Below are 14,021 nucleotides of genomic sequence, written 5' to 3'. Positions count from 1 at the left end.
ACCGATGTGTGTGGTCCAATGAGCGTGGAGGCACGCGGCGGATATCGTTATTTTCTCACCTTCACTGACGATCTAAGTAGATATGGTTATGTCTACTTGATGAAGCACAAGTCTGAAACATTTGAAAAGTTCAAGCAATTTCAGAGTGAAGTGGAAAATCATCGTAACAAGAAGATCAAGTTCCTACGGTCTGATCGTGGGGGTGAGTATCTGAGTTTCGAGTTTGGTACTCACTTAAGACAATGTGGAATTGTTTCGCAGTTAACACCGCCTGGAACACCACAGCGTAATGGTGTGTCCGAACGTCGTAATCGTACTTTGTTAGAGATGGTGCGATCTATGATGTCTCTTACTGATTTGCCATTATCATTTTGGGGTTATGCATTAGAAACAGCTGCATTCACTTTAAATAGGGCACCATCAAAATCCGTTGAGACGACACCATACGAACTGTGGTATGGCAAAAGACCAAAGTTGTCGTTTCTTAAAGTTTGGGGATGTGATGCTTATGTCAAAAAGCTTCAGCCTGAAAAGCTGGAACCCAAAGCGGAAAAATGCGTCTTCATAGGTTACCCAAAAGAGACAGTTGGGTACACCTTCTATCTCAAATCCGAAGGCAAAGTGTTTGTTGCTAAGAACGGAACTTTTCTCGAGAAGGAGTTTCTCTCGAGAGAATTGAGTGGGAGGAAGATAGAACTTGACGAGGTTGTCGAACCTCTCATCCCTCTGGATGGTGGCGCAGGGCAAGGGGAAACCTCTGTCATTGCGACGCCGGTTGAGGAGGAAGTTAATGATGATGATCATGAAACTCCAGTTCAAGTTTCTGTTGAACCACGTAGGTCGACGAGATCACGCGCTGCTCCAGAGTGGTACGGTAATCCCGTCTTATCAATCATGTTGTTAGACAACAATGAACCTGCAAATTATGAAGAAGCAATGGTGGGGCCAGATTCCAACAAATGGCTAGAAGCCATGAAATCCGAGATAGGATCCATGTATGAGAACAAAGTGTGGACTTTGGAGATACTACCTGACGGCCGCAAGGCTATTCAGAACAAATGGATCTTTAAGAAGAAGACGGACGCTGACGGTAATGTGACCGTTTATAAAGCTCGACTTGTGGCAAAGGGTTTTTCACAAGTTCCAGGAATTGACTACGATGAGACTTTCTCTCCCGTAGCGATGCTTAAGTCCGTCAGAATCATGTTAGCAATAGCTGCATTTTTCGATTATGAAATCTGGCAGATGGATGTCAAAACGGCGTTCCTTAACGGTTTCCTTAAGGAAGAGTTGTATATGATGCAACCCGAAGGTTTTGTCGATCCTAAAAATGCTGACAAAGTGTGCAAGCTCCAGCGATCCATTTATGGACTGGTGCAAGCATCTCGGAGTTGGAACAAGCGCTTTGATGAGGTGATCAAAGCATTTGGGTTTATACAAGTGGTTGGAGAATCTTGTATTTACAAGAAAGTGAGTGGGAGCTCTGTGGCGTTTCTAATATTATATGTGGATGACATATTACTGATTGGAAACAACGTAGAGCTTTTGGAGAGCATAAAAGGTTACTTGAATAAAAGTTTCTCTATGAAGGACCTAGGAGAAGCTGCTTACATTCTAGGCATTAAGATCTATAGGGATAGATCAAAACGCCTGATAGGACTTTCACAAAGCACATACCTTGATAAAGTTTTGAAGAGGTTCAAAATGGAACAGTCCAAGAAAGGGTTCTTGCCAGTGTTACAAGGTACGAGATTGAGTAAGACTCAGTGCCCAGCAACTGATGAAGATAGAGAGCATATGCGCTCCGTCCCCTATGCTTCAGCCATAGGTTCTATCATGTATGCGATGCTGTGCACTAGACCGGATGTTAGCCTGGCCATAAGTATGGCAGGTAGGTTCCAGAGTAATCCAGGAGTGGATCACTGGACGGCGGTCAAGAATATCCTGAAGTACCTGAAAAGGACTAAGGAGATGTTTCTCGTGTATGGAGGTGACGAAGAGCTCGCCTTAAAAGGTTACGTCGATGCAAGCTTTGACACAGATCCAGACGACTCTAAGTCGCAAACCGGATACGTATTTATTCTTAATGGGGGTGCAGTAAGCTGGTGCAGTTCCAAGCAAAGCGTCGTAGCAGATTCTACATGTGAAGCAGAGTACATGGCTGCCTCGGAGGCGGCTAAGGAGGGTGTCTGGATGAAGCAGTTCATGACGGATCTTGGAGTGGTGCCAAGTGCACTGGATCCAATAACCTTGTTCTGTGACAACACTGGTGCCATTGCCCTGGCAAAGGAACCAAGGTTTCACAAGAAGACCAGACACATCAAACGACGCTTCAACCTCATCCGCGACTACGTCGAGGAGGAGGACGTAAATATATGCAAAGTGCACACGGATCTGAATGTAGCAGACCCGCTGACTAAACCTCTTCCACGGCCAAAACATGATCGACACCAGAACTGTATGGGTGTTAGATTTATTACAATGTAATTCACATGGTGATGTGAGGGCTAGATTATTGACTCTAGTGCAAGTGGGAGACTGTTGGAATTATGCCCTAGAGGCAATAATGAATGTATAGTTATTATTATAATTCCTGTATCAAGATAATAGTTTATTATCCATGCTATAATTGTATTGAATGAAGACTCATTTACATGTGTGGATACATAGACAAAACACCGTCCCTAGCATGCCTCTAGTTGGCTAGCCAGTTGATCGATGATAGTCAGTGTCTTCTGATTATGAACAAAGTGTTGTTGCTTGATAACTGGATCATGTCATTGGGAGAATCACGTGATGGACTAGACCCAAACTAATAGACGTAGCATGTTGATCGTGTCATTTTGTTGCTACTGTTTTCTGCGTGTCAAGTATTTATTCCTATGACCATGAGATCATATAACTCACTGACACCGGAGGAATGCTTTGTGTGTATCAAACGTCGCAACGTAACTGGGTGACTATAAAGATGCTCTACAGGTATCTCCGAGGGTGGTAGTTGAGTTAGTATGGATCGAGACTGGGATTTGTCACTCCGTGTGACGGAGAGGTATCTCGGGGCCCACTCGGTAATACAACATCACACACAAGCCTTGCAAGCAATGTAACTTAGTGTAAGTTGCGGGATCTTGTATTACGGAACGAGTAAAGAGACTTGCCGGTAAACGAGGTTGAAATAGGTATACGGATACTGACGATCGAATCTCGGGCAAGTAACATACCGAAGGACAAAGGGAATGACATACGGGATTATACGAATCCTTGGCACTGAGGTTCAAACGATAAGATCTTCGTAGAATATGTAGGATCCAATATGGGCATCCAGGTCCCGCTGTTGGATATTGACCGAGGAGTCTCTCGGGTCATGTCTACATAGTTCTCGAACCCGCAGGGTCTGCACACTTAAGGTTCGACGTTGTTTTATGCGTATTTGAGTTATATGGTTGGTTACCGAATGTTGTTCGGAGTCCCGGATGAGATCATGGACGTCACGAGGGTTTCCGGAATGGTCCGGAAACGAAGATTGATATATAGGATGACCTCATTTGATTACCGGAAGGTTTTTCGGAGTTACCGGGAATGTACCGGGAATGACGAATGGGTTCCGGGAGTTCACCGGAGGGGGGCAACCCACTCCGGGGAAGCCCATAGGTATTTGTGGGGGTCACACCAGCCCTTAGTGGGCTGGTGGGACAGCCCACCAAATCCTATGCGCCAAGGAAGAAAAAAATCAAAGGAAGAAAAAAAAAAGAGGAAGAAGTGGGAAGGGGGAAGGACTCCCTCCCACCAAACCAAGTAGGACTCGGTTTGGGGGGGGAGAGTCCTCCCCCCTGGCTCGGCCGACCCCTTGGGGTTCCCTTGGACCCCAAGGCAAGGTCCCCCTCTCTCCTCCTATATATATGGGGCTTTTAGGGCAGATTTGAGACGACTTTCTCACGGCTGCCCGACCACATACCTCCATAGTTTTTCCTCTAGATCGTGTTTCTGCGGAGCTCGGGCGGAGCCCTGCTGAGACAAGATCATCACCAACCTCCGGAGCGCCGTCACGCTGCCGGAGAACACTTCTACCTCTCCGTCTCTCTTGCTGGATCAAGAAGGCCGAGATCATCGTCGAGCTGTACGTGTGCTGAACGCGGAGGTGCCGTCCGTTCGGTACTAGATCGTGGGACTGATCGCGGGATTGTTCGCGGGGCGGATCGAGGGACGTGAGGACGTTCCACTACATCAACCGCGATCTCTAATCGCTTCTGCTGTACGATCTACAAGGGTACGTAGATCACTCATCCCCTCTCGTAGATGGACATCACCATGATAGGTCTTCGTGCGTGTAGGAAAATTTTTGTTTCCCATGCGACGTTCCCCAACAGATCCAACGGCCGGACCTAGGGTTTCCCCTGGTGCTCGGGGCGGGGAAGCACGGGTAGCACAATGACGACGCCTGCAAGGAGGTGACGGCGCCCGCAGGCGTCGCCGTCGTTTGCTTCACACAGGGATTTCGCCCCGGCCATGCCGTCGACCCAACGCCCATAAAAAACAACAAGGAGCCGACTTGACCACACCAGGAGAGGTGAGCCAGAACGCTGCCAGTAGGAAGGAAGGCGCTGGCCACCGTCCCACCACCACCAAAAACAGGGGCCGGACGGTGAGGATCCAGCCCGCCGCCGCCTAGCCGGTCTCCTGCACCACCACGGTGCCATGCAGCCAGCGTTGAAAGGCTCCACCGCGCCCGCCTGTAGCTGCATCCCAGATCCACCGGCCCGCCCCAGCCCATCTGGGACGCACGAGATCGGAGTTCCCAGGCGCAGCAACAGGGACGCCTCAGCCGGCATCCCACCGCTCCACGCAGCCGAATCGCCGTGGAACCGCGCGCCGCCGCCGTCAGGGGAGTTCGCCACCACGGCGCGAGGGAGAAGGCCCCGCCGCCACCGTCGCCGCCCGGGGCTAGCTCGGCGGGACCTGCGGTGGCGAGAGGGAGGGGCGAGGGGTGAGGGGGCCGGAGACCAGCGGCGCGGTCGCCTCCCGTGTCGCCTAGGGTTGGCGACGCGGGGGTGGGTGGAGGCGAGGGGTGAGGCCCCATTTAACAGGTATAACCATTAATTATACTGTAATATTAGAATAAATGGGCGTCTCACATTTTACAGCGGGATGGAATAACTTTATCAGAATTATTATCAAATCATCAACTTAATGGACGTTCACGATCATGAATACATGTCCCTCTTGATGATTCACACTCCCACCACCGTATTTAACAATCGGCTAGAGAAATGAAATGGTGCTCAAATTACCGTAGTTCACTTCCTGAGATACTCCGTCAGTATTTGTAATCAATCATACTCTCCATGAGTAGTCTAAAGATATGTCGGTATTGAACATACCCACAAAGTAGTTTTAGTAACGTGCCAACAACCACTACCTCGTTTCGTATTTATAAGTCCTGGATGTATCACTACTTCACTAGGTTGTCAATTTAGACAATGAAATGCGAGTTATATGTCCCAAGTATATATAATATTATTGGGTTATGGCGTTTAACTTGCATTTCATCGGCCAAATTCTTGGCCTAGGAATATGCGTGTGCCAACCGGGAAGGAGGTAGTACATGCATTAAGTTTGCTTCTTACTAAAGGAACATAAAACAGATCATTGTTGATCCATTATGTAGTTCCAGCTACCATTTAGGGCATCTCCAACAGTTTGTTGGTTAGCTTGTTGGTAAAATATGCCATGTCATCAGCCAACACCTTAACATACAACTACTCCAATGGGTTATATCTAGTTTGCCCAATAAGATGTGAGGTAATAAATAAGGTGCTCTCTCGTTCTACATTGGAGCTTGTGCAAGGGTGTTGGTTAATTTACATACAACCTTGTTCTCTTTCCTCATTTATTACAATGACACATCATCAAAAATCCTATGTGTCAAAATTACCAACAACTATCTTACAACCATTGGAGATGCCCTTAGACATACCATTATACTCTATTGAAGATTGTGTAAAGGAGCATTAACTATTGACATGCAACCAACTATACATAGAAGCAAGAAAAAAGGTGCATCAAGCGGGTCTGATTGAACTTGATGCATGTAGCCAAACAGACCCCTACTCTAGTCATAGTGGCACTAGTTTACGTTACTATCTTCTTAGTGCAAAGTAACTTAGTAGTAGTGGTGTAGATGAGTTCATTTATTAGCTTGCAGACTCATCTTTTTTTAGATTATAGTACTCTAAACAGCTTTTTTCGTGTTTAATAGTACATGCCACGTAAGTAACATTATCTTAAAGTGTGCTATGTTACTGGCTAAGTTACTCCACTAGGAGTCCGCATGTAAATAGGCCGGAACCCTCCCTTGGAAGGGCCAAGAACCAAACAAGACGGACATTGTTAGGAGAGTAATAGCTGAGGTAGATGAACCAGAACGGAGGACCAGAATAAAGAATGAGCTTTGCTACAAGTATGGACGTTTTACAGGATTCTTAGCGAAGATGAGGTGAATTGTTTTGATTGATCCTTAGATGAGGCCGGCCCCACCCTAAGAATCGGGGGGGAGATTAGTGAGAGGGAAAACGTATCAGTCCGTAACCTCATGTAAAAAAAATCCATAGGTCTAGCATTTTTTGATAAAGAATACATGTTTCCTTATGTTTTCCATTAATTCCGAAAAGAAAAGAAAAGACATGTTTCCTCTATAAATAGGAATAGAGAGCGCTCTCTTCTGCATCCACTGCGCACCGAATAGCCAGAAACCCAAACTGTACTCACATAAATAATGGTGCTCACCCGGGAGCAACGCACCGATCAGGGTTTGCTCGATGCTCAGCTCGAGCTCTGGCACATCTCCTTTGGCTACGTCAAATCAATGGCACTAAAGTCCTGCTTGGACCTCGGCATCGCCGACGCCATCCACCACCATGGCGGTGCCGCTACCCTCTCCCAAATTGTAGCTGTAGCTACGCTCCACCCGTCCAAGATCTGCTGCCTGCGCCGCCTTATGCGTGTGCTCACTGTCTCCGGCGTCTTCGGCGTCCAGCAGCCCAGTCCAAGGGACGACGTCCAAGTGGAGCTTGTCTACACGCTCACAGCAGTGTCCCACCTCCTCGTCAGCTCGGCCTCGGTGAACATTGTCCCCGCCATCAACCTGCAGCTCCAGCCCAACATCGTCTCCTCCTTCTCTGAACTCGGGACCTGGTTCCAGCACAAGCTGCCAGAACCAGACCTTTTCAAGTTGAAGCACGGCAAAACCTTCTGGGAAATAGTCCTCCATAATTATTTTTTTGATAAGGAGGAAACGAGCCCCCGGCCTCTGCATCAATCGATGCATGCAGCCATCTTATTGAAGATAAAATAAACAACGTGTGATGTCCACGTAGCTCCACGCTCGACAGCTCGAGGTATGAAATAAAACGAAAATGAAATTGAGAAAAAAAACTGCCACATCCGACGTGCGTAAAAGTAAACTACGATGCCTATACACCTAGCCTATTATTAGCACCATAATGCGGCATTCAACACCATCGTCAATGACGCCATGGCCTCCGATAGCCGGTTCCTCATGGACATCGCCATCAGGGAGTGCGGCAGCGTCTTCGAGGGTATAGGCTCCCTGGTCGACGTTGCCGGAGGCCATGGTGGGGCGGCACAAGCAATCTCGAAATCATTCCCCCACATCAAGTGCAGCGTGATGGACCTCGGCCATGTCATTGCCGAGGCTCCTAGTGGCACCGACGTGCAGTACATTGCGGGCGACATGTTTGAGAGCATTCCACCGGCAGATGTTGTCTTCCTAAAGGTGCGTCAACAATTCTCTCGCTTATTTTGGTCTTAGTATCTATTCATCTTGTTGCAGCTTCTTAATTACAACAGGCCCTTTGCTAATGGAGTATAATCCATACTCCCTCCGTTTCAAATTAATCGTATTTTAACTTTATCTAGCTACGGGCACGTGGCTAGACAAATTTAAGAGAAGTAATTTGGGACGGAGGTTGTACTACTTCCTTGGTCCCGAATTAGTTGACTCCAATTTGTCTAGATACAAGAAGTCAACTAATTTGAGACTGAGGTTCTGCCATATTGAATTAGAGACAATGTCCATTTAGGCAAATTAGGAAAGATGTAGCTAAATAGTCATAATGTTGTCAATTTTCATTATCACAATGCCTAACTGGAGTGAATTTTTTGCCACTCCGTGCACATGCACCCCTGGATGTCGAAAAATTCAAATATTTTTATCACAAACATGATTTTGGATGTCTGAGGTAGTGACCAAGAGACGACATCGGAGGTATTCTAGACAAAACCGTGCCCTAAAAAATACAACTATTCTAGTATATTTTATGTCCTTTTCCTCCCAGACCAGCAGGCATGTTATTCTTCTAGAAATTTCACATATGAGTATAGCATTCAGCCATATTTGTTAGTACAAAATGTTTCAGAATTTCTTGATTTTCTGCTATTTTTAATAAGCTTTTGCCATTCGGGTGCATACTGACCCAAGTACACTGTGGTATTTTCGAATGCAAATCTCGTAACAAACTTCAATTGTTTCAGTGGATTATGCATGATTGGAGCGACGATGACTGCATCAAAATACTAAAAAATTGTAATAAAGCTATCGCTCCAAAAGACGCTGGCGGAAAGGTGATAATTGTAGACATGGTGGTTGGTGGGGGCCCGCAAGACCTGAAGCACAAAGAGACACAAGTCTTGTTCGATCTTTACATCATGCTCGTCAATGGCATCGAACGAGATGAGCAGGAGTGGAAGAAGATAATCATGGCGGCAGGATTCAGTGACTTCAAAATCACCCCGATTCTGGGTGTCCGATCGATCATTGAGCTTTACCCGTGAACATCTGGTCCTTTACTAGTGATTCAAGTGTGCGTGTGGATTTTGTTTTCGTCCAACTATCACAGTGACCCAATTTCTAGAGATGTCATAGTGATAACAGGTTTTCGCCCCATAGGAAATGTTACTAGTACGAGTATTTCTAGCGGGTTTCCTGTTATTGCTCCCAGCTCGCGTCCCTTCCTTCCCATCAACTATGCTCTATCAAAAAATTGTATTTCCGTTATAAAAGTAACGGAAAGGGGTGTGGCCCGGTTGGAAAATAAAGCAGGGTGGTCCTGTGTGTGAGGCCAGCCCTTTAGTGTGATGAATGTAACATAGCTGCTCTCAACAAATGCTACAATGAATATCAAGCCGTCATGTGTCCATCACCTGACAGGCGGGTCCCGCGTCTTGCGCCGAGCGGATGCAAAGCAAACAAATCGTGTCCACCAGCGGGTCTCACGTCCTACGACAAGATCTGCTCTCGGCCAACTAAAGGAATATCACGCTTTCACGTGTCCACCGCCTGACTGGCAGGTCACACGTCCTACGCCGAGCGAATGTGTTGCCGAGAGCTCCTCTCGGCAAAGCAAAAAACTCATTGCCATGACGGGATGCATATTTGTACGCTTCCGCAAAGGACGTACAACTCATCGCCATGCATGGTATGCAGCAACTGCCACATCGACCACGCACCCAAACCCAAAGATTGCTTCATGGATGAAATGGTCTCGGATTGCAGCGTCGACATGGCAGACCTATTATCACTGTCCGACCGTGAGGACGCAGACGACAGGCCGGCCTCACTAGACTAGAAGAAGTTGAAGCCGATAGTGTGGCAACCTCGCCGGCTAAAAACATTACACAAAGTTATGTTTGCACAAGTGGATGTGGAGGCAAGAGACAACACACCATGCTCGACCACCAGGACAGTGACTCCAGAAAAATCTCGAACCCAACTGCCCAAGACGGCAGCCCATCCGAATCGCCGGAGAACCAAGTATGTGAGATCTTTACGCGTGGAGCCGCGCGCCATGCACTAACAAAAGAAACCGAAGAAGAGCGGAAAGCAAGAAAATAGGGCACCAGGCAACCACACCATACCGCGGAGGTCGTCAACTGGACACACAGAGGGCGGCGGATGGAGCGACAACAAAATAATCCCTAAGGGATGTCGCCCCAACTCTAGCGATCGAGTGAGGGCAGGGAGGAAGAAGCAGTGTGTTAATCTGAAGAAAGTTTTTGTGCTGCTAAAACCTCTGCAGCTTTTCGGTATCTTTCTTCCTCTTATTCATCGCGAATACAACTGATCATGCCCGAGCTAAGCGCTCCACTACTGACCACGTCCATCCCCATGATCCGAGCTTCGAGCTAGGCCTACTACGACTGAGCCACGACACGCAAATCGCAACCAACTGGCGAGAGAAAAGTGCTAACAGAAAAACGAACATCTAGCTAGACTCTGTCGAAACTGAATGTGTCTATCGACACTTATCTGAAGAAGAGGAGAGTGCAGAGTAAGGGGTAGACAGGGTTTAAGCCAACAATCTCCCCCTCAACCTTGTCGAACGATCTTGACGTCGCCAATCCCAATCTTGCCGAGCAGCTCCTCGAAGCGAACACGGCCCAACGACTTCGTCAATATGTCTGCCTTCTGCTCCCGGGTACCGACGAACTCCACGGCCACCGATCCCTTCTCAACATAGTCCCGAATGAAGTGGTACCGTAGGTCGATGTGCTTGCTGCCATCATGGAGAACTGGGTTCTTGCAGAGAGAGATCGCAGACTTGTTGTCGATGAACAAACTAAATGGCGCCGTTGCTTGGTTCATCAGCTCACCGATGAGGCGCGCAAGCCAGATGTTGCCGCGATATACTCCACCTCACACGATGAGATAGCGACAACCTTCTGTTTTTGGGATTGCCAGCTGACAGGGCTTCCTCCAAGGAAGAACAGCACGCCTGAGGTGCTCTTCCTGGTGTCCACATCGCCGGCGTGATCAGAATCGCTGAAGCCTGTCAGGAGCTCGCCGTCGCCGTAACGATACATGCAGCCATAGCTTAGTGTACCGGCTATGTATCGAAGGAGCTGCTTCACTGCTGCATAGTGATCCGCTGCTGGTGCCTCCATGAACCTGCTTAGGAAGCCCACAGCGAATGAAATATCCGGGCGTGTGTGTGTAAGGTACCTCAGGCTGCCGATGACGCTGCGGTAGAGTGTGGCATCCACCGCAGCCTCCTTGCTTTCCCTCCTCAGCGAGCACCGTGTCTCCATGGGAGTGCATACCGAGTAGCAGCCGGTGAGCCTAGTCTTGTCGAGCAGCTTGCGTGCGTACGCCGTCTGCGTGATTGTGGTACGACCAGGCTCCTGCTTCACCTCCAAGCTGAGGTAGTAGCGAAGCAGGCCCAGGTCGCTCATGTAGAAGAGCTGCTGCATCTCCTTCTTGAACCCGAGCACCTCCTGCTCCCTTGCACCGGTGATCACCAGGTCGTCGACATACACCCCGATGATGAGCAGTTCTGCACCGGTTCCCCGTGCGTACACGCCGTGTTCTGGTCGTTGAAGATCGTGTTCTGGCAGAGAGATGAGGCCACATCACCTCGTGCAAGGTGAAGCGCTCGTTGAAGATCAGGGCGAGCACGAAGGCTGCGGCGACGAGAAAGACATGGCGAAAGGTGTCCTGGTCGCGGTCGTAGATGCAGCGCACCTGCGGGTGGCGGGGCCTGTACCATACGTTGGCGGCGGAGGTGGTGATGAAGACGACCTTCATGACGGAGTTGTAGAGCGAGATGCAGGCGACCTCCTGGCCGCGCCAGGAGGCCGCCTGGGGGGCCCATCTTCTCCGGTGCCCTCCTTTGTTCTATATTTATTTCTCTGTGAGGAAACCCTTCGAGAACTTCCAGAATCGCGAATTTCTCCATCGTTCCATCGCCGCAGTGCTTTCGAGATCGGGGTGTCAGGAGAACTCTTCCCGGCACCCTGTCGGAGGGAGGATTGATCTCCGGGAGCTTCTCCACCGCCATGAACGTTTCTCGGACGTGCCGTGAGTAATCCTCCTTGGACCATGGGGCCATGACCAGTAGCTATGTGATGTCTTCTCTTCAGCCTTGTGCTTCAATGGTTAGTCCTTGTGAGTTGCCCTACATGATCAAGGCATCTATGTAATTTTCTTGCTATTGCTATGCTCGGTTTGTTGGGATCCGATGGTTTATGAGATTATGTTCAGATTGTTATGAGTTATATATTTGATTATCCTTTTATATTATGTTATTTAGTGATTCATGCATGTTCTCCGTTGCTATTTATTGCTTTGGCCGAGTAATAGATTGTAACTCCAAGAGGGAGCGTTATGCATGATTGTGGGTTCATGCCCCTCGATGTCTAGCTTGAGTGACAGAAGCATGAGACTACGGGATGTGTTGTTGCCACCAGGGAGAAAACAACGGTGCTTGTGACCACGGTTGCAAGGATTGTTTACCTTACGCATAGTTCGTTAATGCAGTTGTACGTTGCTTTGAGTTTACACTTTGGGTGGGGCTCGCAACTTAATACCGGAGAGATGTTCTGAATAGATATTTCAAGATGGATGATTAGTAAGTAGATGCTGATGAGTAAACGGTCTACTTGTCTTGGTGTGCTGCCCATTACTATTGAGTCTCTAACTATCAAGTAGCATAATTAGCATTGCGGTGCGTTCATAATTGTGTCAATTGCTCGACTGTGATTTGTTTACCCCAAGCATAGTTGTTTATCGTCTTTTGGGAGAGAGACATCACTAGTGAACATCATGTGACTCCGGTCGGTATCATCATCATTGTTTACACCTCCATCATTTACCGCTTTCATTTACTTTTCCCTTGCAATCACTATCACTTTTTCCGTTTGTGTTTTGATCATTTGCAAACTATAAGGCCGGAGAGATTGACCATCTCTCTGTACTTGCTGGGAGCAAAGTTATTTGTGTGTGTGCAGGTCCACGTTTCTGCTAGCGTCAGGGTGGAAGACACCTACTTGTTGAGCCTAGGAGTTTTTTTTTCTAATTTGATAAACCATACAGTTCCCGTGTGAAGGAAGATTTGCTGCTGACTAAATCTCAACCTTTCAGCTGAGGTAACCAAAGAGGTGCAAGAAATATATACACACCATCTCGTGACCGAACACTAGAACCACTTCTTGTGTCAGGCCCCCATTGATCTCGGGATGTTGAGGGAGAAGAAGGGATGCAGCTGAAAACCAGCCGGCCCTCCGATATCACGAAGGGAGCCACCGCTCATCTAGCTAGCCCTTGACGCAAAAGAAGCGTAGGAAGAGGTCAAAATGCGAGCAACCCCGACAAAACACTCCCATAACGTTATGAAGTTCGCGATGTTAAAATTCTGGTGGTTTTGAGGTGGTGAAGTTGTATTCACCACTTTCCGCTTTTTCTGCGCTTCCCTGGTCACCTGCGCGTTGTTGCGGGCGCCAATGAAAGCACATGAGGGCCCATATTTCGTTGCTGGGGTGTCGGAAGATGAAAAACGTTGCTATGGCGGTGGAGCACACAAGTGTTGGGAAGCAGCGGCGCAAGAATGCAGGCCAACTTGAAATGGCTCCTGTTGACCCCACACCGCTCTTATGACTTGCATCCCCATGACCTGCAGGCGGTTTCCCATTCATGTCCTATAGCTATGGGTGCATGAATCAGAGCAAACCTGCCTGCCATGATGAGTGAAACACCCACTCGTTTCAATCCTCGCACCGACGCGACGGTTCGAATAGACAGAGTGGCCCGGCCCCACTCACTGTCATATCAAAGTCAGGGCAAGGAGGCATGCCGCCGCTGTAACATCCCCAAGAGGCAGGAGCCAAAGTACCTGCAAGCCATCGAGAAAGGAGATGGCTAACAAATCCAGGATTTTTTCTAAATCCAGGATTTTTTCTAAATAGATGCCTAACAAAGTACCTGCCTGCAGGTCGTCCATAAGTGCCTAGGGCGCAATACAAACCCAGCAGGTCAAAATAGAAACATTTTTTCTAAATAGGGAAAACTTTTTTTAAAACGTGAATATTTTGCAAAAGTTGTGAATTTTTTTTTTGAACAAATCAAAACGCAATATAATTTTTGAAATCTGAACATTTATCAAAAATGTGAACACTTAAAAAAATTGAACAATTATTGAATACTTGCAGCTGACTGTAGCGAATTTATTTTT

The 14,021-nt window shown here is 47.9% G+C and overlaps 1 protein-coding gene across 1 annotated transcript; it reads left to right on the top strand.

The window, feature by feature from the left end:
* The first annotated feature begins 6,802 nt into the window (after nucleotides 1-6,802).
* On the top strand, nucleotides 6,803-8,850 carry LOC123412931 (O-methyltransferase ZRP4-like). Its single transcript, XM_045105891.1, has 3 exons — nucleotides 6,803-7,258; nucleotides 7,493-7,792; nucleotides 8,551-8,850. Exons 1-3 carry the CDS (start codon nucleotides 6,863-6,865, stop codon nucleotides 8,848-8,850), a joined length of 996 nt encoding a protein of 331 aa, XP_044961826.1. The 5' UTR covers nucleotides 6,803-6,862.
* The last annotated feature ends 5,171 nt before the right edge of the window (nucleotides 8,851-14,021 follow it).

Source organism: Hordeum vulgare, chromosome 7H (assembly GCF_904849725.1).
Source record: "Hordeum vulgare subsp. vulgare chromosome 7H, MorexV3_pseudomolecules_assembly, whole genome shotgun sequence".
NCBI lineage: Eukaryota > Viridiplantae > Streptophyta > Magnoliopsida > Poales > Poaceae > Hordeum > Hordeum vulgare.
Note: the sequence above shows the minus strand (reverse complement) of the source record. Positions and strands in the feature narration are given on the sequence as shown.

What these genes read in the sequence shown, in the direction of transcription:
- LOC123412931 (XM_045105891.1), top strand. Translation starts at nt 6,863, where the DNA reads ATGGCACTAAAGTCCTGCTTGGACCTCGGCATCGCCGACGCCATCCAC. An exon ending in GCAAAACCTTCTGGGAAATA is followed by an intron (nt 7,259 to 7,492) that starts GTCCTCCATAAT and finishes GCCTATTATTAG; the next exon opens with CACCATAATGCGGCATTCAA. An exon ending in CAGATGTTGTCTTCCTAAAG is followed by an intron (nt 7,793 to 8,550) that starts GTGCGTCAACAA and finishes CAATTGTTTCAG; the next exon opens with TGGATTATGCATGATTGGAG.